Consider the following 27,833-nt stretch of genomic DNA (forward strand, 5'->3'; position numbering starts at 1 on the left):
GTCATTTCACTGGCCCAGCCCACTAAGAACCAAAGTGGGTTGTATGTGGCCCACAATCTAAAATGAGTTGACATCACTATTCAAAAGTGTGTAAACAATTTTATCTATGCAGTAAATGTACTATCCAGAAAGTATAGGCACCTCAGGGACACATTAAATACTAACCAGTGTATGACCTTGATAAATCAAACTATAGTCGATGCTTTCCTCCCAAGCAAATGAGTAAAACAACATATAAGTACATTTATGCTGAGTGATGAAGTCCCGAGCAGCCTATGACTATGACTCTTTTTCATTTCAGTGCAAAGATGAAGTACATTGCAATACAGCCAAAAAATTCACAAATGGAGATGGTTTTCTTTGTCCACAGTTGATTTTTCAATCAGTAGTTGGACTTTTACAAAACAGTCCACTGTTTGGTTTCTATCATCTGTTGACAACTGACCTTTGCTAAGTTAACCATGAACTTTTCTTGACCGAGTAGTCATCATAAGTATACTTGGCAACAGCAGCCGCATAAGAGGAGAGATTGTCAGACATCAGATGCCGAGGCGTCGACTACAAGCAAATCTGCAGCAGACCAGCAAAGCAGCCAACAGCATATTGTCAGGAACGCAAACACCAGATGAACAAAGCCAAGACATCAGCTCACAATATTCCTCTGCCATGAAGGGGTGCTGGAGGCTGACAGCTGATGTGAGAAATGAATGGAGTCGCTGAGTAACTGCAGCACCAGCAGGGAGTGTGTCGCAAACATGATTATTCCCACACAAAGTCATCCTCAAGCTGCATTACTGTTGGCAGATGGGGGCTGCTTATGAGATGCTACATGAACAGTATGCATGAGTGTTCTGCAGCAGCATTAAAAAAATGTCCTTTAAACCTACCACCTTACCGCAACGTGTGTGTTAGAGATGTAGTACAGCAGGTGGAGTACGGTAAGCACCACCAGGTTTTATATTGGAGACTTCATTTGACTTTGAAATTGGTTGTTAGTCCTTTGTTACCTGATATAGAACATGTTTCATACGTTATATTTTTTTCACTTTTAATGAAATATATTTTTATATTTCTATAATTTTTTTGTCATTTTCTCCTCAAACACACAAATACACGTCAAACACAATTATGTCTGAGACTGACTTTTGCCATTCACATAACGCAAGTGCCTCATGCTTGCCTTTGCAGGCATGCGTTTGTGTGCAGTATACGTGCACTTTCCCTTTGCTTGCAGTGCGGCAGCTGTGCCAGACTCTAATTTGCAGAACTGATGGCTACGAGCATGCTGCTGAGCAGGTAGCAGGCAGCGGGGGGCACTGGGTGGTTCGAGGGATGTTGAGAACACAGGAAGATGCGCTCAGTGTTTTTGGACAATGTGACTCGCTGAAATATCAAACAGCCATTGTAATGTGTCATGCTCTGTGAGTGTGGCGCTTACATCACACTCAACAGGTGGAACTGAAAGTAGTGAAATATCACATGGTGAGCAAGAATGAGTACACAGAATGAGCAAAGAGTCAGGGAGGGGGGTAATGAATCACACTCCTTAAGGTCTTAAATAGACCCAGAAGCATTACTGTCAAAAGCAGCTGGTAATGAGAGTTGCTAGGATGCTGATGTTGCCATTACATCAGTGAGATCTTGAAATCTGTGGAGGGGATGTGATTTGATTCCTAATGCAATGGGAAAAATCACATGTTTATCTGTGTTAGTTGTGTTTACCAAATCACAATCCATGTGTACGAGTCTATGATGAATCTATTTGTCTATGAGGTAAGCAATCCATACCTATCAGCTGTGTAATATTTACAAATTACACTCTGTTTTGAAACTATGTTGGAGGCTGTATAGGTCAGAGGATTGTGGTGGCTAGAATTATGTTGAAAACTGCTCATTACTTAATGCACTTCTGTAAAGTCACACAGTAGTTGCAACCATAAAATAGCATCTGCAAAGCGTTGAGAAGTGTAGAATTGTCACTGCGTTGTGTTTCACCACTGCATGCAGCACTGTTTCTGTTTTTCTGGATGCTCATCCAAGATTTATTGTCTTGTATAAAGTGGCAAGCAGAGCAACCTAGTTTTGACATGTATTCTTTTAGATGGGAAACTCAGCTTAAGATAAGAGTTCAATCCCTGCTGACTTCTTAACCCTCACTGAGGCGCCAAAAAAAGAAGGGAAAGTTGCTTCACCCCAGCGCTCACGAGCTGCAACATGAAAGGAAATAACTTTATCCCATCAACTTTGAAGTGAAAGTTGTCATCTCTGCTCAGTCTTCAGTGCTCCCGCTTCACCTCTGCCAGCTCCTTTCCTCGCTGAGGTGGGGTGGAAAGAGTGGGGAGAAGGGATGTTGGGGTTGGAGGGCAGCCAGCTAGAAGATAAAGTTGCCATGGTGATTGCGCGTCCCTTCTCTCGGGGGACCTGTCATATTAGAAACTGCTTCCCTTAGCAGTGACTTCCACGGGCTGTTCCCCTCCCATTGTACGCTGTGTGTGCATTAATGCCTGCTGACATTTAGCTGTTAGGCCCTGCAAACAGATTGGAGATGAAGGATGTGATGGGCAGCGTGGTAATCCTGCACACCATGTTAAGAGAGCATCCGGCAGGAGCTGTCGCTGTCCCACTGTTTCAGAATTTGAGTGGAAACATCTTAGAGAAATAAAAGTTGATGAGGCAAGAGGAAAAAAAGTTTCAGTGTGTGATATCAGGTGTGCTGAGCTGGATTTATAATATAAACTCAGTCGGTGTCTGGCTTTGAAGTTTTTCATATTCTACTATTCTTACTAGATACTTGACAGACACCTGCTATCTTAAAGGGAGTGCCAAACTCTCCCTACTGTGAAAACCTAGTGAGGCTAATGACCTCGTCTTCTACTTACACATGTTTGCCTCCAGGTTTATATAGAAAAGATGACTTTAAATCATGTTGCACACGCTACAACATACCACCGCTGTGTGTTTGGTAATAGAAAGACTTTTTTTTTCTTTTTTACAAATATTGTTCTTTTTCTTCGGGGTATTGTGAGAAGAGCTCTTATCCTGAAAAGATGTTGTGATTGCAGTTTAACTCAGAGTTTAGACAGGTTTCCACATTAAAATGGGAAGCTAGTGTAAGATTTACATATACAGGGACTGGATTCAAATGTTAGAAAATGTTTGCAACATAATTTGGTAACTATATTTGGCCCAGTTTGACTTCAAATGACACAAATTAAGTTTATAAGTTTTTTTTTATTTTCTATCTAACAGAGAGAGTGTAGCCTCATTAAATTGGTGGAGCTTGGACCCAAAGATAGACCCCCTGCAGAGAGAAATGACTGAGGATTAACACTTGAAAAGAAGCACACCCTTTTATGCTTTATATTCTGTAACAGCATGAAGTTTCAATAACAAACCAGTGGCTTATTCACTGTAACTTTTGGTGCAAATACACCTTTAACTACCCCATTTTAACAGTCTGTTACTGGATATTTTATTTTGTAAGAAATGAAAACCATTTTCAATATTATCAGTGCGTGAATAGGGAAAAATGTGTTTTAATCTTAATGTTTGACCTTACAGTTAGAGCACCTTGGGAGAAAAACGCCATTTACTTCAACGCTGAGACATTGTGGGTCAGAGAGAGAGAGAGAGAGAGAGAGAGAGAGAGCTGACGCAAGATCACGACAGCTGTTAAATTAAATCCGTCAGGGGGTGTCACATTATTGAGTCTGTGGTACATGTTTATTCCCAGTGGGGACATTTTCCTGTGTATTCCATAATAGGCTCTACGGGTCGTAGAGAGGCGAAGCATTCACTATCGGTGCGTTTATTTAATAAAAAGAAACACAATAAAAAAGAATCTTTGACATCTTTAAGCTTCAGCGCTTCTAAACAGGTCATAAAAACTCAATGAGAGACACTTGGAGCGCGGACCCGCTCCACTAGGATTCAGTGATGACGTAGGCTGAAGCTGAATAACCTGAGCGCTCCACTGATGAGCGGATGCGCCAGTGCGCACCTCCCCATAATAATCTGGCTGAGCAGCGTCGCTGTCTTTTCAGCACCACTCACTCACAATCCAACCAACCGGAGAGGCAAGACAGCAAAACTGAGTTCTCTGCAGCCCGATTTGTTTTTTTCCCCTTTCATCTCTTTTTTTCTCTCTGTGATGATAACAACTCAATAGACTGCAACTCATTTCCCAGTAAAGGAGTTATCAAAACCTGTTTTTCTTGCACCATCTGCAGAAAGAATTTAGATTTGCTGGTGCCTATTTATTTAAGAGGACCGTGAGTTTGGTGGATGTCTGCTGTTATGATTTTTCACTGCGGATTCTGATCGAGTTTTTTGCCATGGTTACACTGTAGATGAAGTTTGATCTTTTTTCATCCTTTCTTTCTTCTTGCTACACTTTGAAAGTCCAGAAAAATGTCCGCGGCCACTTGAATGAATGAGTTGTGTTGTAGGAAGTTTGGGTTTTTTTGTTTATTATTTTACAGAAGATTTTCAAACGTTAAGTGCGTAATTTAGGATCATTTTGCCCTTTTTTACGGTGGGATTTGTGTAGTCTATCTTGTCAGGATGCTGGCCTTAGTAGTTGGACTGTTGTATCTAGTCGCTGGACGCGCGGTGCGAAGCCAGGATGCTACAGGTAGCCGCTTTGTATGTAACGCTATTCCTCCGGGCGCAGAGCCCGGCTGCGGGTATGGTCCTACGGGGAACCGTGTCCAGAGCAGCAGCCCAGTGGAGGACGAGTTTCGGAATACGATCATCCAGCTTAGGGAGACCATCCTGCAGCAGAAGGAGACCATCGTGAGCCAGCAGGGAACCATCAAAGAGCTCAACTCTAAGCTTGCGCGCTGTGAGGCGGCAGCCGACGAGTCGTCGCAGGGCAAGTCCCGAGGTCAGGGCTCCAGACGGAAGGAGTACGGCAAGAACACCATGGGAGACTTGCCCCGGGACCCCAGTGAAACTATAGATCAACTGGGCAAGACCATGCAGAGTCTTAAAGGTCGGCTCGAGAACTTGGAGGTAAGGTGGAAACATGCTGTGTACATATAAGAAAAGCACTTTTGTCTTATTTCCCTCTCACCCCCCGTGAACATAAGATGCACCATTGCACCGTTTCCAGTCCCCCTCCCCCTCTACTATCATGTAGTAGATAGTGCGCGTCTGATAATATTCCCCGCCGCAGGAGACCTCTCGGGGGAATCGGGAGATCAAAGGGTCACGTAATGGGCATGTCACATCAATACCCCTTTAATCATTAAAAGATATCTCTGATGGCGAAACCCACTGAATAAGAGCCATCAATAAGAGATGAGTAACAAAAATAAATAAATCTTGTCAAAGGTGTAATCATACATGTGGTGCAGGAATTTGCAAAGCAACCTTGAATAATTTATGAGTGCCGCGTGTATGTGTTACACATACGCTTTTATTTGCGGTCGTGTGGCTAATTATTCATGGCAGCTGATGATTTTGATTTCCCCAGATTTTACCTGCATCAGAGCATTACATTTTCAAATCAAATGCTTAATGGTTTGTCTTGTTTGCCTGAGAGTTCTGCACCATCACCAGCCCTCTGCTCAGTCCCATTTAATTCTACAAGGCTCAAAGATCACATTTAGTGAGGTCAACTATAGCGAAGTGGGTTATTTTCGTTTGTTTGTTTTTTACATGCGCTAACATAAGCCCTGGCTTTGTCGCTTATGTCATGTCACTGCGCACTGTGTTTTTCACCAGCTGACAGCCCTGATGCCATAAGCAGTTATAATACTGTTTTTAAATTCAAGGCTATTTTTATATTCCGTATACTGCATTGCTGATCCATCTATCTCTCTACTCCCTTCCCTCTTCTCCCTCTTCACTTGATTGGAAGCTTCAATACCCCGATTGGATGAAGGATGCATTGCAGTCATAAGGATACATATTACATTGCATTTTAATCACATATCTATTGATCTGGGCCTTCTTAACATCCTGATTATTGCGAAACCAGTGTTGCTGATAGCAATATGGCTGTCTAGAGTAGGATGTGCATCTCATATCAAAGCCATCTACACACATCAACAGTTGCAGTCAGGACCATGTGACTGTTTGCTTCTGATTTCAGTCTCAGATTACCAAATAACCTCTTCAACTGAGGCTCTGGGATGGTGTCATTGTGTCAGGAAAAAAAATAATCAGATGGCTGTGCCACAAGGTTTCTGAATTCCATGGCAAACCAGGCAGCAAAGGAAACAAATGTCTGAGGGCCATTTTGCAATCAAACCATGCACCCCCTATAAACACGAGGCTGTAGAGCTGTTTCCTTGTGTCCAAAAACAACCTGGAGACAAACATTGTGCAATCTACCAAATACTCAACACATCCACAGATATATGGCAGGTCACCAATCAGTGTCTTCATGTTGATATTGATGTATCAAAAACAATAGTGCTAAAAGAATATCAGATATCAATATATAGATAACTTCAGTCATCCACTGCAAATCTGGGTATTTATATAAATGTCTATCTATCTATCTATCTATCTATCTATCTATCTATCTATCTATCTATCTATCTATCTATCTATCTATCTATCTATCTATCTATCTATCTATCTATCTATCTATCTATCTATCTATCTATCTCCCAGCAGCAGAGTTTGCGTCTCCCCATCACAAATGTGTCAACTGCTGGTGTCTCGGCCCTGACTCCCTTGCCACCAGAGCTCAGGGAGCTGCTGCGGCAACGTTTGGGGGCGCTGGAGACCCAGCTCCTCCGGAAGGTGGCTGAGCTGGAGGAGGAGAAGAGCCAGCTCTACAATGAAACAGCAGCCCACCGCCAACGCACCGAGAGTGCGCTCAATTCCCTCCTGGAGAGGATTACAGAGCTCGAAAAAAGTAAGTGATACAATGGGTGCTGGGAAATTTCATGGCAAAATTTAATGCCAAACTTTTTTTTCCTTTTCCCCTTTTTTGTTGTCTGCTGGATTTAGAACTCATTAGTCAATCCCTGTGCACTTTTCTGATGATGCAAGTAAAAGTGATCATTTTCTCAGAGCCATTCTCAGAGAAGTTCCTGGTCTTGAAAATAAGGCTTGGAAAGCAACGTTGAATGCTTAATGAGTTTAAGAAATGTTCAAGAGATGTCCACACTCCAGGGTATCACTTTGATGGTACATGTTAAAATACCACAAAATATGTCTGCTGGAAGGAAAACTGTTTTAGAAGATGATCCCGCCACTCATCTATTTCCTGTATTCCCCATGTACCCCCCTAAGGTTTAGCTGATAGAGTCAGGGGTCTGATACAAGCTATAGATTTGGGTAGCTAAAGCTAATTGCTCAGATGGGCAGTGGACACAACCGCATGTATGATATTGCAAGTCAGTACAATAGCCCTTCAACAAATGCTACATTGTGAGACTTATTTAGTTCAATTTATATCAAATCTGTGCCAGAGAGATGTTGATTCAATTCCACAGCGATTTTCAAGGCTGTGGTGTGGTGTTGTTGTGTCAGTTGGATTTGAGAAGATTTTTACACTGGTGATAGCTCTCCAACAGCTTGGTATCATCTGCCCTGTGCATTACAGTAAAATATGCAAGTTTATAAAACAGTATTGACTTAAAGCTCAGTGCACATTTTTAGATTTTACATTTCACCTTCTAATTCTGCAGGTTAAATTGATTTGACCGGTTCAGCAGTCAAACCAATTTAATTCTAAAATGGTCTGCATTGTAAAACCTTATTTTAGTGCTAAAGTTGCACATTATAACCAGAGATGGGCAGTAACGTGTTACTTGTAACGCCTTACTGTAATCTGATTACTTTTTTAAAGTAACGAGTAAAGTAAGGGATTACTATCGCAAAAACGGTAATTAGATTACCGTTACTTTCCTGTAGGAACGCTGCGTTACTGCGTTACTAAAATCGTGATTTTTTTGCAGAATGTCTCATGACAGTGACATAAGGGAGTGTGACGTTCGTGACAACAGCTGTGTGCAGATCAACAATGGATAATATATGGAGTACGGGAGAGAGTATGAGCATGCAGCGTTAAAAGCTTGGAAGTACTGACCTTACTTTGAGTTTGATTCCATAAAAAGTGACAAAAACATTAGTGTCCGTTGTGCGTGGGAAGAAAACTTCTTTATACAGCGAAAAAAAAACCTAAACAAGCTCAGAGTGCACAATGACGTAATGGGAAACTCACAGAGAAACTCGCAGATTCTTCCACTGACAGCTGTGGCACACCTGCACCAGGGTAAACCTCCGCCTACCCCACTCCTGCTTTAGAGGTGAAAATAGAGCAAAAGGACCGCTAGTCTTTGACTTTATTTATTTTCTGCTGTGTTTTACTTGCATCTATTTGAAAGACTGAGTGTAAACACAAAAAATATTTTATTTTATGTGCTGGAATGTGCAGAAAATAGGTTTAAATGTTAAACTAATTTATTCAAGTCAGAGAATGGTGCATATAATTTAATTTTTACTTGATGCATAAAGTTAAAAGATTAAAACTGATAAAACAAGTTTAAAAAAAGAGACTTTTCCATTTGATTACATTTTGTATGATGGATTATGCAGAAAAAGTAGAATTGGGCTGAAAGATCTATCGCTTTATAAACTATTCAGGTTGTAAATCGTGTTTTTAAAAAGTAACTAAGTAACTAAGTAATTAATTACTTTTGATGATAAGTAATCAGTAAAGTAATGGGATTACTTTTTTGGGGACCTAATCAGTAATTAGTTACTGATTACTTTTTTCAAGTAACTTGACCAACACTCATTATAACCAGAGGAGTTGTGGTTTTTAGCAGTGTATAAGGCCCGAGTATTGTGCTCAGCACAGGTAAAACTCTGATTCCACCACTTTGAAAACTGAAATGTGTTACTTTGCTGCAAATCAACCACAAAATCATATTATGTGTGATTTTCACAACTATCCTTTCCTTTATGTAGCTGACCAACAGCTAAATAATTAACTCCAAGCTTTGAGTTTGAGCAGAAATGAATTAAGCGAATTGGAGCACTAACATAATAAGACTGGAGGATGAAAATTTGTGCATTTACAATTTTAAAAGTTGAAATTTCATACAAATTTCAATGGAAACAAATTGAAAATATTGTAAAACTTGTATTGATGTAACTTATGACAGTACAAAGTTTTTTTTTTAATGAAATTTTTAAACTGACAAAATTTAAATTGGATTTTTTTTTTCTAAAAAAGAAAATGCTAATCTTTCCATGTGATGCCAACATGGTTTTTACAAATTTGGCACAGAAGCACTTTTAATGCCACCTCACATCTTCTTTAAAGCTGTTCAGCAGCTGTCAACAGCTGATAATAATAAATCCTTAGGTTATTCACAGTTTTATACGGTGAAACATTTTCTTGAACTATCTACGTGTTCCTCAGTGTTCCTCAGAGTGGGAAACACCTGGTAAACAAGCCTGGAGCAAGTCATGACTCCAAGGTTAGCAGTGTGTCAGCCAGTTCCCCTATCTGTCTGCCGGTTCATGGTCAATTCAGCATTTTGGTCCAGACTCGGGCATCTCAGTAATCAATAGAACAAGATGCTAGACATTTGCAGTCCCCAGGTGATAGTTCCTGATTTCTCCTGGCTTTTCTTTTTGCGTCAACATTATTTTTTTAACTTTGTGTTTCACTAGAAGAAGATGCTACTTTCAGCTGCTCCTTTATTCACAAACGGTCACTCCACATGTTTTATTTGGCAGAGTCTTGTGTGTTTTCCCAGGGATCTTTTGCTTGTTAGGCACTCTCAATCCACTAAATTCATGTTTTACTCAAATCTGAAAATATCCTGACCACTACAAGAGAGCTGGCCATTAGCTTTATTCTCTCTTTCTCTCTCTGTCTCTCTTTGGAAACTTTTTGTCCAAATGAAGCCCGTGTGCCATTGTTACCTGAATATGAAAAAAGAAAACTTGAAATTTGAAGGCCATAGGGATGCGGTCACAGGGTGAAACATGGGATGCACAGTAGAGAGGTTGTCAATCTATCATGGTGACAACACAGAGAGACAACCATTCACTCTCACATTCACAGCTATGGCCAATTTAGAATTGTTATTAACCCCATCCATGTCTTTGGATCACGGGAGGAAGCCGGAGTACCCAGAGAGAAGTCACACAAGCAAGGGGGGGGGGGGGGGGGGGGGGGGGGGGACAGTGTTGTACTGCACCACTCTGCTGCTATATAGGTTTTCTTTGCTGTCATTGTCACTGTGAAATTTGGTATAGATATGATTTAATAGGACTCATAAAGGTTTTTCTTTTTGTAGTTTTTCACCAGACACCTGCAAATCTATCAGACTCAGTGCTCATGCTACTTAGCAAGTGTTTAATTGTTAACTTGCGCTGTTACTCGTCATGGTTAATTACTTGAATGCCAACATTTTAGACTAAAAAAAAGAAAAATTGGTGACCAACTGCTGGTGTAGTCTCATCAGATGATTTTAATCTCTTGGAAAGTCCAAATATCTTCTGTGAGTAGTTTTAAGTTGGTTGGTTGGTTTTAATCATTGACTGTAGAAAACATGGACAACGCGACAGCTCCCCAAAAATGAAGCCAAAACGTCTCTATCGCCCCCTGGTGTCTGGCTGCAGTATAGGTCATAAACCCCGCCTCCTCCATGTTAGCGGATGGGACTGGGGTCGGACTAAAATAAATTAATTCTCCTCAGATAATTTTTTTCCAAAGATTCTTTCTTTTGTTTTCAATAGTTCTCATCACGCTGATTGATGTTCAAGGGGTCTCCTCTCCCATAAGTTTGATTCTAATTCCTACCGCGGTGATGTTAAATTGGGGTGAAACGTCATCATAAGAGCTTTGACTGACAGCTGCAGTCACGGAGAAACTTGCGTATCTCTGTTCGCGAATAGCAAATAGAGCGTAGGCTCTGAGAGGAGGGCCAGCGTTTACGCTACGAAAACCCGACCGAGTGTTGTAACCTGACAGCCTGAGGTGTTCCTCAGTAAACTGGACTACCCGACGGAAGGACCCGAGGCCCTGCTGCACTTTTTCGGTAAGTTAAACGTGTTTGTAAGCTAATCCGTAACTACCGTCCTTAACTAGCTCCTGAGACCTAGCTAGCTAAAATGAGCACTCGGCTGTCAGGGTTCGTTTAGCTAACCCGTGCAGGTGAATGAATTTACTAAAGAAATCAAGAGAAACGCTCCGGGCTGCTCAGTCACTAATTACTGTTACTGTACTTTTATTACAAGTATTATACTGTAAAAGCAACAGGCTGCACCCTGCTTCAGCTCCTGTGCAGAGCTGAATATTAAATATGTGCAAACAACAGCATGTTTTCAGTCTCTTGCCACATCTGTAAAGACAGTAGCAATTTTTTTAAAAGCTTGTACTTCAGTAACTCCTCATTAATCAGGAACTATGGATTAAAGTACTGTAGTGTACTGTAATACTGAAAAAAATGTAAGAGAAGAGCTTCAGATCCTGAGTGTGTGAGGACAGAAGAATCAGCTTTATTTCAATATTGAGGGATAAAATTTATATCTGAGTTTGTGATGGTTCTGTTGTCTTTGTGATTACAGGAGCTGCCCTCAGATTCAGACCTCAGCACCACCCAGTGACAGCAGACAGATCATCCAACATGTTCACATGTTAACTGCAAAATGAACTGATGAAAACAGTACAAAGGTTAAAGTACCACACGTGCTGTAGTGAAGGCTGCAGCTTTATTTATAAAGTTAAAGACAAAAAAACAAAAGGATTAATCACTCATGTAACTGTGTCACTATATATCAGCATTAACAGGACCTCAGTTTGGTGTTTCACAAAGCTGCTGATCTCAGACCTGCACAGCTTCCGTTTTAAACACTTGATGTACTCAGCTGCATGAAGAGCATATGAGATTTTCTCTAACACAATTAAATAAAACCTGATGAAGGTCAAAGGTCGTCACTTGTATGTTGAACTACAAACTTGTCAAAAAAAGTGATTCAGAGTTATTCATACCAGAGTAACCAGAGAGGATCACATATTTTTAAATATATAACTTTCTACAGGACTGAATATAATATCTTTATGTAAAAGTCCGGAGCCTCTGGGGAGTATCTGAGTATTTATAACATTACACAAACCAAAGGTCTCATCACAGTGTTCATGAAATGCTGGGTTTATCCAATGCTGGGCCTACAGAGGAGTGCTGAAGATTTCCCTGTGAGGGAGCTGCTGGTGAAGATCATGAATCCTGCTTGATCAATGCCATGAGCTTCAGTCTTCCTGGTGTTTCTTAAATGATGCCTCTTACAGCGGGTCAACAGAACTTATGGCACAGGACAGCTGTGATGAAAGAAAGGGAAGAAGTTTCTCCAAACCTCTGGACCCAGGAAACCCAGCTTGGTCCTGATGGTCTCCCTCACTAGTTTCTCTCCAGGGTGAATGTAGCTGTTGATATAATATGGACTCTATTATTAAATGAAAAGAACAAATTAGACTACACTACTGAAACGTTCTGCTGATGTTTTTAAAGTCTCCATGTTACCAGGCTGTAGAGATTTAAACCGTTTTAGATCCATTACACTCACAGTCTTATGTTAAAATCTCAAGGGACAGCATTATATTTTTGATATTAACAGTAACTCTGGGCCTCTGTAGAGTGTGCAGCTGATCTCATCGCTGTCTAAAAATGGATAAAAAAAAACATAAGTGTTGTAGACTATTAAGAGTAGCAGGTGTGTAGCATCGCTAACTAGCTAGCAACAAGCCTCCAACACAGTGCGTATGCTAGCGGCTAATCTAACTAACGAATTAACAACAGAGTGATTTTAGAACTATAAGATGATAAGCTGTGTGTCTTTTTTATAACAGTGACATGGTTGTATTTACCTTAATTAAACGAGTCGTCAGTCACGGTAAACCAGCAAAAAAAAACTCGAGCAGCCGGGCTACGTAAAAAGTGTAGGGGGGCGTGTTTGCGGTCACGTCCAGCGGGTGTGTGGGCGGGAGCGTTACACAGTCGCTCCACCTCAAGTCACTACTGCGCAGACTCTGGCTCCAAATTTGCAAGATGGCAGCCTCCACAAGCGGGGAATTTTGGCTTCATTTTTGCACAATGGGAGGAGGCGGGGTCGCGTCGTCCATGTTTTCTACAGTCAATGGTTTTAATCATTTGTGATTGGTAATTTTAAAATAATTGGTTGAAGTTATTGGATGCTCAAGCCATAAATGTTAGAAGACAAAAACAGTGTTTGTACAACACTGTCATCAGTGCCACTGTGTTGTGACTGAATGAAGTCAAACAAGGCCAGCCTGTTGGCATGTTGGATGCTGACTTGCATGTCCAAGCCGCTGCTACAGCTTTGCATGCCTATGAGAGCACCATCTCTGATCTGATTATCCTTGGTGGAAATCTAACTGGATAGAGGTGCAACCTCCGACCTGTGCTTGTGCTATTCTTGTGGTAGCCCCTCACCCTGCACCTGTTTCAGCAGGACAATGCCTGCCCCCACATTGCCAGAATAGCACAGATCTTTGTAAATCAAGAACATATCCAGACAGCTTCTTGGCCATCATTTAGTCTTCATATGGTTCACTGAACATGCCTGGGACCTGCTGGCCCAACGTGCTCATTAGCCACACAGAGCGACCACTGCACAGCTGCAGGCTGCACACATCCAGCTATGGAGAGCAATTCCTCAACAACAGATCCGGACACGTGTTCATTCCACGAACAGATGGGAGACAGTTTGCATCACCTCCAGAGGAGGCTGTACCTCATATTAAATATCTTGTATGTAGTGACTGTCTATGAAACTTCTTCCCTGTTTTAGGCTAGAATTATGGTCCCAAATTTGTGTCTATCTAAGATGTTTCAGGCTTTTCAGGGTGAAGGATCATAAAAACACAGAGGCTATGGATATGCAGCAGCATGCACTGGCAGTATGCCTAGGTCAAATATTGACTGGTTAAAAAGTTAGCTTGAACAGGAAAGGGAAAAGTGAAGAGCAAGAAACATAAAAAAGACAGAAATGCAGTGGGACTGAGTGGAAAGTTGTAATTGTTTTTCAAAATCAGTCCACTTGACTGCAAATACATTTTTCATTTCTTATGACGTCATCAGTCTTCTCCACAGCAAAGGTTAAGATAAATGAATAACAGCACATAGGTGAGCTGCAATAACCCACCTTGCCAATTGTTCTACATATTTTTGAAATTGCTCTTAATTGGCAAAAAAGCAAAATGTGGAAAATGGATCTTTAAAGCTCTGCATTTCATCTTTGGACTACCAAGACAGTAGCAGTGATGTGTGTGACAGTGACTCACCCTTTCTTATCTTCTTTTTTCTGTCGTCATCCTCAGAACTATCAAGTCGTGACACACTAAAAATAACTTGGAATATATTACATTAAGTGTTCCTCATCTATTAACAGATAATAATGCCTTCAAGTCACCTGAGGATTTCAAGGTGTCCCTTCCTCTCCGTACAAACTACCTGTATGGACGCATCAAGAAGAGCCTCCCAGAGATGTACGCCTTCACTGTCTGCATGTGGCTCAAGTCCAGCGCTAGTCCGGGAATAGGAACTCCATTTTCATATGGCGTTCCAGGCCAGGCCAATGAGATAGTCCTCATCGAATGGGGGAACAATCCCATTGAGCTACTAGTCAATGACAAGGTAAGTCTACTATGATGAACTTAAATTTCACCATTTGCTCATGCTGCAGAGTAAATCCTTCACACTGACCTGATTTTCTGAAGACAGATGCTCTAAATCCTTTAGTATTTTCCTGGCAACACAGCTGGCTCTAATGATGGGCGTAAATGTGGATCAGCAAAGACACTAATTAAATGCAAAGAATGAATAAGAACGAGCCGACTTTGGGATCCAAAACAAGCACATAGCTTCTGTACGTACATGTGTGCACAATAACGATTCAGCCAAGAAGCGATTCGCTGACCATTAGCTCTGAATATTTAATTTTGCTCCTTATAAACATTTAATACCATCGACCCACATTTCGCTCACACCCGCGAATAACAGTAATTCATTAGAGGAGTTGTGTTGCCACGTGTGCTCATCTGCTTCATTGCCCTCTTTGCTTCCTTTGGAGGTTATATTGTAGTTAAACAGTGTAATTGCAATTAACCCAAAACATAAGAAAATGTTAAAAAATAAATAAACTTTAATGCAATTTTGTCATAAAGCAGAAGAATTATAATTGTTTTATTGATGAAAGACAAAATTTTGAGGCTAAATGTTGCTTTCTTTGTGATAGGATCAAGCTTCACATCACATGGAAACTTGGGAGCACATCTTCATGGGAAATAAGTTCTTAGTGTAAAGCTAAGAACACACATTATCCAATGTAGTACTTAACACTTCTTTGTCTTATGATATTGCAGCTTATTGTTGAAATTGGGGAATTTTATGATAACATTTTCCTGCGTTGGAAACAATCATAGTCCCACTATCTTGTTTACTTGTGGTGTTACTGGCACAGACAGGTCTACCCACAGTTTTTCCTTCACTATGCATTATACATGTGTTCAAGTCAGGCAGATAATAGAAAGATGGTGGGAGAAAATGATGAGAGCATGACTGAGAAAAAGAGGGAAAAGAGGGTGGAAATTAAACAAGCTCTGGAGGTGATGGAGCAGTGTAAGAAAGAGTTGGTAAAGAGAGGGGGGGGGGGATGAGAAGGTGCCAGAAAGAAAAGGAAAAAAAGGAAGTTAGGAAGTGAGACAGAAAGCATGAGAGCAGAAGAGAGCGAGGAGAGGCTGGTGAATATGATAACCGTATGTGCAGCAGCACATCCATGTGCTAAACTTGTTCGCAGCGATAACAGGGCCCTCTGGGGCACATTGTTTATGCTGTTCGTTTGGCAGCATAGTGAGAAGAAAGCAGAAAGCTGCTTCGACAGTATTAAAAAGTGCAGCGTTGTCTGTATTATGTATTTGTACTTGGTTATGGGGGGAGAGAGTGTCTTTGTTGTTATAAAGCAGCATCTTCATCGTCATAAATTTGTCTCAGAAAAAGGAAAAAAAAAGTTAATTTTTTTGTCATTTTTTTCCTTCCCTCCAATGTTCAAAAGATGCTGGTGGCATCTCAATTTTTCATTCAAATGGGACTACCAGAAGTTTAATCAGTAATGGATTCAGCTGGCCTTGTACAATAGTAACACTGTTTTGTTGGCAAGTGTACAAATGTGTGATGGGTCCAGATTTTTCCAAATATCATTCAAAATTCATGCAGTTGGTGGGTTTTTGTTGGGTTGTCTGCAAAGACAAACATCACTGTAATCACTGCTGTAGAATACGGACACTTTAATGACTTCGCTCTTTCTTGCGTCACCTTCTAAAAACATTTCACACTTACCTGCAAAACCTCATCAACACCCTGCTGGAGATGAGGAACAGAAAGTCCTCTGAACATTAAGTAAAACACATTACGGGCCATTTTGACATCTCGTAGAGGGAAAAGCATAGATGTAGATACCAACAATGGTTTTCATTTTAGGTGTCCCCTTCCAGGCTCCAGTTTCCTTGTTTTGTCTTATAGAGAAATGGAACAAAAGAGAAACATGCATGCTTTTCCTGCTATAGCGAGTCAAAATGTTATTATTTTTTTTGTTAAAAAGCCGAGAGGAGAATATGGATTTCAACGATGTAATAACTGCAAAATTGTATGTTTTACGGTGTGAGTGTGTCATTTGTAGTATTAAAAAATGAGTCAGTCATTCTCAAGAGTATGCCCTGTGGATATAGTGCTTTAATTTGAAACTCTGTGTCTACAAAGAATCACAGCTGGCATAAATCCATTGCTGCAGAATAATTGACGAATGTTGTTTTTGGGTTTTTTTGGTTTGTTTTTTCATTTTTACAACCTGAATCTTTAAACAGTCCATGTGGCCCAGAATGCTCCAAATCAGAGAGACTTTATAACAACCTTCCCAGTGTTCCCTGTGGTGAAGTGTAACGCCTGGTGTCCTTAACAGGGTCAATTGCTTCTGTAATTGCAAGTGAGTCGAATTTTATTTTGAGTGACTGCCCATCTTTTCGGGTTTATTTGCATCTGGAGCTACATCTGCAACTAGGTATTAGGATAAAGCAGCTCTGTAGGGTTATGTAAAAAAAAGCTAATGAGTTACAGTACACACTGATAATCCTATGTGCCGCACTGTATCCTCAGAGGACTGTGATGTCATTGGCTGGTAAAATAACCGGTTGTTTTTCTTTGATCTGTGAACAAAGCATAAGAGGACACTGTTTTGCTGTTAGCTATCTGACTGCTTTGAAGGATGCTCTATCCCTTGATGTCACCTGGGTAATCTAAATTTTATATGTCACACGGCTCATGTGGGGATTTCTTTGCAGAGGGTTGTCTCTTTGAAGCCCCGGCCCTTCTAATTGGTGTCCTTGTTTCTAGCATGCCACAATTACACTTGTACCTCTCTCGACTTCTCTTGCACCCTTATACTGTATCTGCCTATCGTTGCTCCTCGTTCTTCAGCCTTCCTCACTGTGCTCACGCCATTCACACCTCGCACTTCATTCTCAATCAGGTGGCCCAACTCCCTCTGTCAGTGAGTGACGGGCGCTGGCACCACATTTGCATCACCTGGACAACTAGAGATGGTTTCTGGGAGGCTTACCAGGATGGCGAGCGTTTAGGCACTGGGGACAACCTGGCCCCTTGGCACCCAATTAAACCTGGAGGGGTGATCATCCTGGGCCAGGAGCAGGTGAGAGCAATAGAGAAGCTTTGATGGTAAAGAACAGGTGTATGTGCATGTATATGTGTGTCTGTGTGCATGTGTATTTTTCCTTGTGTCAATAACATCCCTGGGGGTATTCTCCCCCAAGCTCAGCGCCAGAGGCTCTGAGCAGGGAGCAGGGAAGAGGAGGAAGAGAAGCTCTTCTCACGCTATTGTGGCCCTTTCAGTATTACCTCACTCATCCACTTCTAAAAGGCAACATTTTACCCCTGGGAGCTGTGTTAGCAAGTTATTACGCTGGTTAGCTCCATGACAGCACTATGTGTATAAATAGAAATATACAGTGATGTAAAATCTCCTCAGAGAACTATTAACTCATAGTGCATTACTCTGGAGCTTAAGGAGGAGGTGATTTTTTTCCTCACTCATACATTTAAGGTGAGATTGCTGCAGATTGCACAGTATTGCAGATTGCACAGCATTTGGATATTTTAAAGTGGCAGTACACTAAAAAGAATTTGCAGTGGGGTCTAGGTTTTTTTTTTGCTTTTGTTTTGCATTTTGATTAAAATCAAACAGAATTTATTAATTTTAATTAAAGTCTGTTTACATTTCCATTAGAAACTCAACTCTGTTCTCTTTCTCTATGAAGGACATTGTGGGAGGCCGTTTTGATGCCACCCAGGCTTTTGTGGGCGAGCTGAGCCAGTTCAACATGTGGGACAGAGTACTGCGGCCCGTGGACATCATGGGCCTGGCCAACTGTTCAGCTTACATGCCCGGAAACGTGGTTCCTTGGATTGATGCTAACGTGGAAGTGTTTGGAGGTGCGACCAAGGCTGCTCTGGAAATCTGTGAAGACCGTGCTTTTGATTCCTAAAAGGATCCAATGCAGGAAAACCAGTGTGGCCGCTGGGCTCTGGAAGCTAAATATTCTGACTGGTGCTTCTTTCAAATCCCAAAGGCAAGAGCACCAGTCCAACATTTTTACATATTTATGTGGTCTGCATAATCTCAAAGACTCTGTGTTCATTGGAAACACAAGTTCATGTGTCCGTTCAATTCGAACCCTTAAGACGTTAGAGGGGATTTCAAAATTGTTTGCTTATCTGAAGAAGATGTGCCGTTGCATCAGTCTGCTATAATGATATGAGCTGCTGTCATTTCACGTTTTCTCCTCAGTAGATCAACTTTTATTCGACTGCTCTTTGAAAACAGCTCTTCTTGGTTGCATTCCTTATAATGACAATGCTGCACTGTATCCATAGTCGATGTGAGCTCCAAACAGGCTTTGATGTGCTGTGGAAAACCATTCCTAAATAACATGGCAGTGCAGTACACACTGTGAGCTTCCTTGCTGTTTGAAAAGCAATGAAACAGAGAAGCCAAGGAGGGAGGTGAAATGAGGTGGACGCTCACGAGTTCAAAGTGGGCAAGAACAACCCTCGCTGTTGATTATTTTTGAGGTTTTCCAACATGGCAGACTGTCTAAATATTATGCATGAGCCTGAGCAGCTCACAAGTGGCAGTGCATGCTTTCTGTTTACACACACAGTGTTGCGGGGTGTGTCTAAACAAGTCGATGCCGCTTTCTGACAACATTGCATAAGTCAGTGTGTGTATGTTCATGTGCGTGAGGCTTGTCTTGCGTGTAGAAGGACTGGAGATTATGAGGGATGGAGGACATTTTCATTCTTGTAAATCTATGCTTAATACCTCACTGCCCCTTGAGCAGCTGCCATATCCCAAACAGCTTTATGGATGGGTTGGCTTTGCTCAGGTTAATAGCAATGTCGGACAGCTGCCCAGGACTGGCGAATCAACTGAGCTGCGGATGCCAGCAGAGTGCTCAGTGAGGGCAGAGGCTGGGTTTGACCTTCAAGGACAATCCTTAATTCCTCATCTGGGTAGTAATTATGTGTGTTAATGACTGAGTGTGCTGGTGAGCAGCCCCGGTCCACTGGTGTTTCTCTAAGCCGAGTGGTTCACAGCTGATAAAATATTGAGATGTAAAGGGGAAGTCAAATGAGAGCAGCACTCTGTGGGCGTTATGAATGTTGCTGTCAGGTGGAGTTTGGTATTAATTGCCTCACACTAAGCCAGAAAAAAAGTCTAAATCGATGGAAATGTTATATTAAAAAATATATATATATATAGGAAACTGATGGATCTTGTTACTGCTTGGTTAATGAAACCTTTTACGCTTTTTGCAGCTTAATTATTGTTACTTCTTGTTGTTGTGGTGGACATTTGTTTCATCTTGATTTGATTCCTCTAAGGAAACAGATATAAGAGAGGCAACAAATGATATAAACTTTGTTATCACCTCTAGGCTTTCTTTTAGTCTCCTTGTGGACTTTTAACTGACTGAGTAGATACTAGCGTAAAAGCCATTAAAAAGCTTCTACACACAGCTGACAGAACTAGGATGCAGTAGGTAACTGGACAGCACAGGATGTGGCAGAGAGCGATGGTCCACGCTTAATAGCATAAACATAAAGACGTGTGATCATTTTGTGATTGTTCTTCTTTTCGGTGTCTTTGTTAACAGTGTTTTAATGTAAAATCAAGAAATTGGATTTCAGCAAAGTGTATTTTTCTTGCTTTCTGCTCATGATTTTTGTCCATTAGCAGCACATTGTGTTTAAAAAAAAAAAACAGATGGAGAAATTGTTTGTTTTTTTAATCGTGAAAATGGCCTTTTGCGAAAACCATATGTGCTTTTTCTTGTGAAATTTTGGTCAGCTTTTAAGGCACAGCTCAGCAGCACAGACGACAAGGGACACACGAAAATGCAAAAATGTGTTTGCTTTCAATGTTTTAAAGTCCTCTTTATGTGCGTGCAGCAGAGGTTTTTGGTTGTGCACTTTTCTGCGGTGCAGTTGAATGTCCCTTTGCACCCATTAAAAGAGCGAGAACGAGTTCCCGAGACGTGATAAATTAAGCAGCAACTTAATGATGTGATGGAATAAGTGAACATGCGCTTGAAACAGTCGAAGCATGTTTTATTAAAATATCATTGCGCTGCATTAGTGATGATGTCAGAGAGGAGTATAACCCTGCAAAGGTCATGGCTCTATTCTTCACTGATGTTTCTAAATTAGGAAACCTTACTTTAATCTTTGAGGGAGATTTAAAAAAAGTTCCTTTTTTTTACTGTAACATTTTTGGTTGCATTAATTTTAATGGTGACGTGGGTGCTTGTCCAGTTGGTAGCCATATTATTTGTAGGACTAGGATATGTCCTCTCATCTGGGCAATGAAATGTTGTCAGCAGCGGAGAAATCCTCTGGATTGGCAGACTTCCAGGTGGAAATGAAAAAATCTGCCCATGCGGATTATGGGAGCTGCTACAATGTAGGACACTGTGAGCCTTCTTCATTCTCTTCTCGACCCTATGTGTTCTGATGCCGTCGCCACTGCGCTGGTGGAGGTGCACCAGGGAGCCCCTGTTTTTATAAGAGAACAATATGAGGCCTTCAAAAAAACAAACAAACAAACAAAAAATACCATCAAAGAAATATATATATATATATATGTATGTGTTATGTTTGTTTTTTTGTTTTGCATATTCTATATTTCTGTATCTATTTTCATTGCATTGCTGCTGTAACACTGCACATCTTGATGTTCTGAAATGTAAAGTAAAAATTTGCAGTTAAATTAAAGAATCCCACTTGCATTTACATAAATGATGGATACACTAGTTTTTTGTTTGTTTGTTTATTTTAATATTCGTTGAGGCTCTTTTTTCACATGCCTACAGAACAGTTCGCCACAGAGTTAATGACAAAAACTCGTGGCTTCTCATCATTTCTATCTGCACTCAGCTGTATGAAGACATCAATAAAACTTTACATCGTTATGCTTTTTTTCTTTCATTTGGTTTCTGTGAGGTGGCTCTCCATGGGAGACTTCACCAGTTGTGCACATCAGTGTCTATTTGCAGATCCCAGTGGGTTCCGCTGCATATGTGCTGTGTTAAGTCTTTAGTGGCTACCAACATAACAGTATTAGTGTTAGATAATCTCTATAAACACACATCTGTATATGAATATAAACTTTAGGCCGGGGACAATATTTTTCCCTGTAGTCTACTTATCACCTGGGTTTTATTGACCAGCCAAGCCACAGGTTGCTGGTAAACAGTCAAAATGGAGAAGAAAAGACTATCACAATTAATCATCATTAACTGTGATTTGATTTTTAAACACAGTACTTGTCTTGAGCCGTGCTCATATCTTTATATGTTTGCTGGAAAATGATAGTGATTTACTGAAATATCTGAAATACAACATATAAGGAAAAATCTGAGTTTGTACAATTCTACCAAGATTAAAGGTCAATATCTGGTATGACAACTTTTTATCCTTCAGCACAGCCTGAACTATCTAAGGAAAGCTTTCTTGTAATTTCATTAAGTAGTCTTCAAGCATAGTTCTCTAGGCTTCCTAAAGGACATTCAAAGCTCTTGTTGGCTGCCTTTTGTTCCATTTTCTCTCAAGAAAATCCCACACTGATCCCCTCAATAATGCTGAGGTCTGCAATTGTGTGTTTTCTTATACAGGTATGCTTTTACTGCATTGGCAGAGTGTTTGGGATCGCTGACATGCTGAAAACTGAAGCTATTGTCAACCGGGTGCAAATCTGAAAGCAGTTTTCTGAACCAGATGATCAATTTTGACAAGATCCCCAACACCACTGGCAAACATTACCCTCTGCGTGTTTCTCGGTTGTAGACACCCACTCTTGTACCTTTCTCCTGACCTACTTTCCACATATAGATGAAGATTGAAACCAGAAATTTCAAATCTGGATTCATGACTCCATCAGACCTGTTGCCACTGATTTTCAGTTCAGGTAAAATTTGGCACACTTCAACCTTTTCTTTCTCTTTCTCTTCCTTAAGAATGTTTTCTTTTCAGCCTCTCTTTCACTGAGGCCATTTCTGATGAGGCTTCAGTGAACAGTAGATAAATAAATGAAGTGCCAGATGCCTCTCCCAGTGCCTGCATCCGGTCTTTCTTGCATTGCTGAACTGGGTCTAATATACACCATTAATGTGTCTATTAGACCTAATTTCTACAAGACTGCTCAAAGAAGTCCTACCGTTATTTAATGCTTCAATCTTAAATATGTTAAATATTTCTCTATTAATGGGCCACATACCACAGGCCTTCAAGCTGGCAGTAATAAAACATTTACTTTTAAAAGCTGCTATCTTAGCTAATTACAGATCAGTCTCCAACCTTTTATCTCAAAAACCCTTGGAAGTGCATTTGTGAAACAGCTAACTCATTAGCTGCAGAGGAATGGTTTGTTTGAAGAGTTTCAGTCAGGTTTCAGAGTTCATCACAGCACAGAAACACAGAAGGTTACAAGTGATTGATTCCTATGGTCTCTGACAGTGGATTCATCTCTGTGCTTGTCCTGCGAGACAGTGCAGTGTTCGATACTGTTGACCATAACATTTTATTAGCGCGATATCCTTCAGTGTGCATACTAAACAAATATGTAGGACTGTTTTGTTGCATTTGCACAATGTCTCTAAATGTAAAAATATCTTGTCTCAGAGTGATGCTGTAAAACGTGTTAATGCATTACTTGTAGACAGCACTATTGTAATTCTTTTATATAGGGCTGTGCTAAAAACTCCCTGAAAAGCCTTCAGTTAATCCAAAATCCTGCAGTGAGAGTACTGACAAGGACTAGAAGGAAAGAGCAAATTTCACCCATATTGGCCTCTCTTCATTAGCTCCTGTTAATTCCAGAATCAAATTTAAAATCCTTCTCATCACATACAAGGTCTTGAATAATCGAGCCCTATTTTGTGCTAAAGACCCCATAGTACTGTATCACACCAACAAAGCGCTTTGCTCTCAGACTACAGTGTGATTTTTGCCCTGTATTTCTTCCCTCACCCCCAGTCGATCACAGCAGATAGCTCTCCCTCCCTAACCCTGGTTCTGCTGGATGGAGTTTTTCCTTCCCACTGTCACCAAGTGCTTGCTCAAAGGGGGTCATTTGATTATTGGGTTTTTCCTCTGTAGGGTCTTTGCCTTACAATATGAGCCTCAAGGCAGCTGTTGTTGGATTTGGCCCCTTTTGTTTCTTAAGGTCATGGCTTTAGATATTTTTTTAAGGTGTGCCTAAAAAATATTTGTACCTGTACCTGACCCTACAGGTCTGCTGTACTAGACTCAGATACATGTATTTGTCCAGTCATTGCACCTGATCCTAAATTGCTTGTGAGAATGGGTGTGATTGGGTGAATGAGGCATGTTGTATAGAGCGCTTTGAGTACTCTGTGAGAGTAGAAAAGCGCTATATAAGAATCAGTCCATTTACCATTTACCAAGACTTCTGCACAATACTGTATCTGGATTAATATCTGGATCATCCACAGACAAAACAGGAAAACCTGGTTTGGATGTTGTCTATCCTGGCTTCTGCCCTAGAGGCTAAGCTCTCGTTCCAAGTTCTGGAACCACACCTTAAACCACCTAAATGTAGAGAAAGAAGTCACTATTCCAGTGTGGGTACTTCTGACAAACTGATTCCTGCTTTCTCATCCAACCTCCCCCTTTAATTTCAGATGTTATTCCACAGGTTTTTGATTGTTGTGTATGAGACAAATTATCTTGCAGAAGGTGTTACATGGCACTAATGAAATCTAACTGAAAGGGGAATTAAGCTCAAAGCATCATCTTTGAATTTTACGGCTATCATTTGTTTCACTGACAGCAGCATGATTCAACAGGATAAACAGTGTATGTGTTTGTGTGTCAGTGTATGTGGGCCTGTGACAGAGAGCTTTGGTGCCATGCTAGGTCTGGAGAGTAAATTTGTTCCACTTATTAAGTTTTTCACCCACCGCGGTAGAGTTTGAAAGGGAGATTTCCAAGCAGCGTTGCCCTGGAGGGTTCATGAAGAAAGGATTTCAACAGCTGCTGCAGATGTAATGGTAGCACTACATCACTGAAAACAAATTAACAATTCAGTGCTGTTGCCTTTTTCTCTATTTAACTATTAGATTTGACTGGATAGAGTGACAGTGAAAAATTCACCTGGCACATTTTTATTAGACCACTCTTCACATCCATGTATTCTCCTCTCAGTGTCCCAGATCAGCAAGCTTTCCCCAACATAGCCAAAGGTTGTGTCGAAGTGTGCGAAAATATGTAATTAAAATCAAATTTGATTGTCACTGGAAGAATTCGGGAGATGTATGCGGAGATGGGGGTAGAATTAAAGTGCCAATGTGCTGCTAGCACCCTCTCATGCACGCGGTATCCCAGTGGAGCCCGGAAGAACGAGCGATGTAAAGGCTGTGAGATAAACAAGTTTCAGAATTGAGACCAGAGAAGTCCTTTGGCTCAGTAATTAAAGCCTTATAGAAGAAAAGCCTGTGCAGAAGGCGAGGCTTTCCAAGGCATTTGAAAACTGCTGTTTTCTTGGATGTCACAGACTGTTAGTGGGACCCACAAACTCCCTTCGGGTTATATCGCCGCCTTTATAAAATTATGCATCAAAAATGTTGCATTCTGTTCCCATCTCTGGTTCTGTTTGGCAACTATTTTAAAAGATTCACATATATATTCTCTTTTTGGTTGTCCAAGACAACATGTAGCCTCCTCTAAATGAGTTACTATTAGATCACTTGAAGTTTTTGTTGTTTGTTTGTAGTTTGTCTTTTTGCAGATTTCAAGAAAAGATTAAACCACCCTGCTGTACCTTTTGGTGCTATTTATGCACAGCACCCAGAGATGAGCACAGTAAATGTTGTTTTGGGGGAATAAGAATAAAAAAGAGCAAAGAGGGAGATGGCATGAGGGAGGGATGAACAAATTAATCAGCACAGGAGAGGAAACAGCTGCTGCATGACAGTTTGCAATGCCCCCTCTCTGAAGATCAAAGATCCTGCAGATTCGAGATGGAGATATCAAATCATCTTTATTCCGTTAAGCAGTACAGGGTATTTTCAAGCAGAGTAGAAAATCATAAATCTGACACGTCTTCATGCTCAGATTACAAGGCTCACAGTTTGCCGACTGTGAGCCAGAATATAAAGTGTTTAACCTCAGCACATCTATTCTTAATGCCTTGTCTAATCACACACTTTGTCCTCATTTCTGGGGTTGATATGTATTCCTACAGAGACTATTTACATTGCTAACAATATATAAGATTTCTGCATTGACTTTATTAAGAGAAATATTAAACACAGGCTTTAATATGTGTTTTTTTTCTGCCAGTTAAAAAAGAGAGAGAGAGACAGAGAAAGAGCTGAAATCTCTCCCTCAGGCTGTGTGGACGGCAAATTGTAACTCAACACTTGTCTATCTGTCTTGCAAGAAGCAGCAAAGCTTTGCAGCAATAACTCTCTTATTGCGCATCACTAAAATTGCCTTTTTACTTGCTCCAAAACACCTGTGTGTTTCCCTGCAACAAATAAACACACTGACTTTAAAACAGCCCTCGTGTCCCTCTAACATTTACAATGAAATATGGTCACCTGCTGGTTTTGATTTCATTAACAGTCTTTCTTTGGAAAAGACTTAGCTCCACAATATTCTAGAGTCAGCGCTGCTACATAGGCTTCTCTTATTTTGGAGGAACAACATATGATTCATGGTTAAAATGGTTCAGCTTTCTGAGAGGTATATTTACATGCACTTTTGCTGAGATTAAGATCAGACGATCAATACTATATTCATTCCTGCACAATAAACATGAACCTCCTGTCAGTAGGCAGCTTAGTCAGTAGGTGAAATGGGGAGGTGGGGGGCATGAGATGCTTTGGTTCTGCCCAGCTGTAACCAGAACAGAAAACAGATCTTGCGGCACCTAAATTGACATATTCACAATGGTATTATGACTGAAGAGTCCGTGGCTTTAAAGTGAGACTTTTTCTTCGTTTTTCCTTCCTGTGTGGAGGTAGGAGGTGGTAGTCAGCCACATATTTCACCTTTAGTCTGTCTCCTGGAAATTAAAGTTCTTTGAAATTAAACTACAGCACCAAATAGATTTTGAAGGAAGTGTCATTTCTGTATCCCAAAAAGTTGATTCTGTTCATCTGGATGTAACGTTTTCAGTGGGAGATACGTTTCATCTCTCATCCAAGTGACTTCTTCAGTAATTTCTGTAGCATTCTTTTTTCTTTTTTTCTGCCAACAATTAATGGAAGAAGAAATGTTTGAGCTGTTGCAAAGAAATGTGTACATGCCTCGGTAATGGTACATCAGTAAAATGTCAAATCACTGTTTCTTTCTTTACATAACAAACCCCACAGTGACTTGTTATATATGATGTTTTACATAATGATACATATGTAATGAGCACTTTGTACACATACTATCAACACCAGCTGTGTTCTAAAAAAAAAATTGCTGCTGAATGTTACATTTCTTCTAAATGTAATCCCAAAAATCTAGTTTCACGCCTAAATCTAATTCAGGTATGTGGAAATATAATCAAAAATGAGAGAGGGTTGTCCGTTGAAAAGCATATTGTGTTGCTTTAGGCTGGGGGTTTTTTTTTATACAGAAACAAAAAAGACTTAGCTTTAAAGATGCTGGTAGGCTGATTTTGACACTTTTAGAAAAAGTCAACCTTTTTTCTCTAAGCAGCAAAATAAGGTGGAGGCTCTGTCATGGTTTGAGGCTATACTTCCGCCAGTGGTGTTGTGGTGGTGATGATGGTGTCAAAAATCATCGAAATACAAAGACAGAAAAATACCATCAGATTCATCATGCAATACGATTTTTTAGTATGGCAATGATCCCAAACACACTGCCAATGTAGTAAAATAACACCTGGATGGAAAAAGCACACAGTAGGATAGGAACACTATCAGTCATGGATTGGTCTCCGCAGAGCCCGGACCCTAAACATTACTGAAGCAGTGTGGGATCATCTTGACAGAGAACAGAACAAAAGGCAGAAACATCCAAAGAAGAGCTTTGAATTTCTTACAAGAAGCCTGGAGAACTATTCCTGAAGACTGAAAGCTACTTTTAACTGCTCCTTTACTCACAGAGGGGTCACCACAGCTGTAAACACTGCATGTTGGATTTGGCAGTTTTCACACTAGACGCTCTTCCTGACACAACCCCAAAGGGATTTTGTGTCTCAGAATCAAACCAGGGATCTTTTTT

General features: G+C 40.7%; 1 protein-coding gene across 2 annotated transcripts; it reads left to right on the forward strand.

The window, feature by feature from the left end:
• Positions 1-3,937: 3,937 nt before the first annotated feature.
• nptx2a (neuronal pentraxin 2a) lies at positions 3,938-27,833 on the forward strand. Of its 2 annotated transcripts, none has more exons than XM_085157470.1 (5): positions 3,938-5,013; positions 6,625-6,871; positions 14,392-14,636; positions 17,524-17,703; positions 18,329-27,833. In XM_085157470.1, the coding sequence occupies exons 1-5, from the start codon at positions 4,564-4,566 to the stop codon at positions 18,554-18,556; spliced, it is 1,350 nt and encodes a 449-aa protein (XP_085013596.1). In that variant the 5' UTR covers positions 3,938-4,563; the 3' UTR covers positions 18,557-27,833. The 2 variants fall into 2 exon arrangements, with proteins under 2 accessions (XP_085013596.1, XP_085013597.1); XM_085157471.1 differs by having other exon boundaries at positions 3,939-5,013; positions 6,628-6,871.

This window comes from Neolamprologus multifasciatus, chromosome 4, assembly GCF_963576455.1.
Source record: "Neolamprologus multifasciatus chromosome 4, fNeoMul1.2, whole genome shotgun sequence".
Classification (NCBI taxonomy): domain Eukaryota; kingdom Metazoa; phylum Chordata; class Actinopteri; order Cichliformes; family Cichlidae; genus Neolamprologus; species Neolamprologus multifasciatus.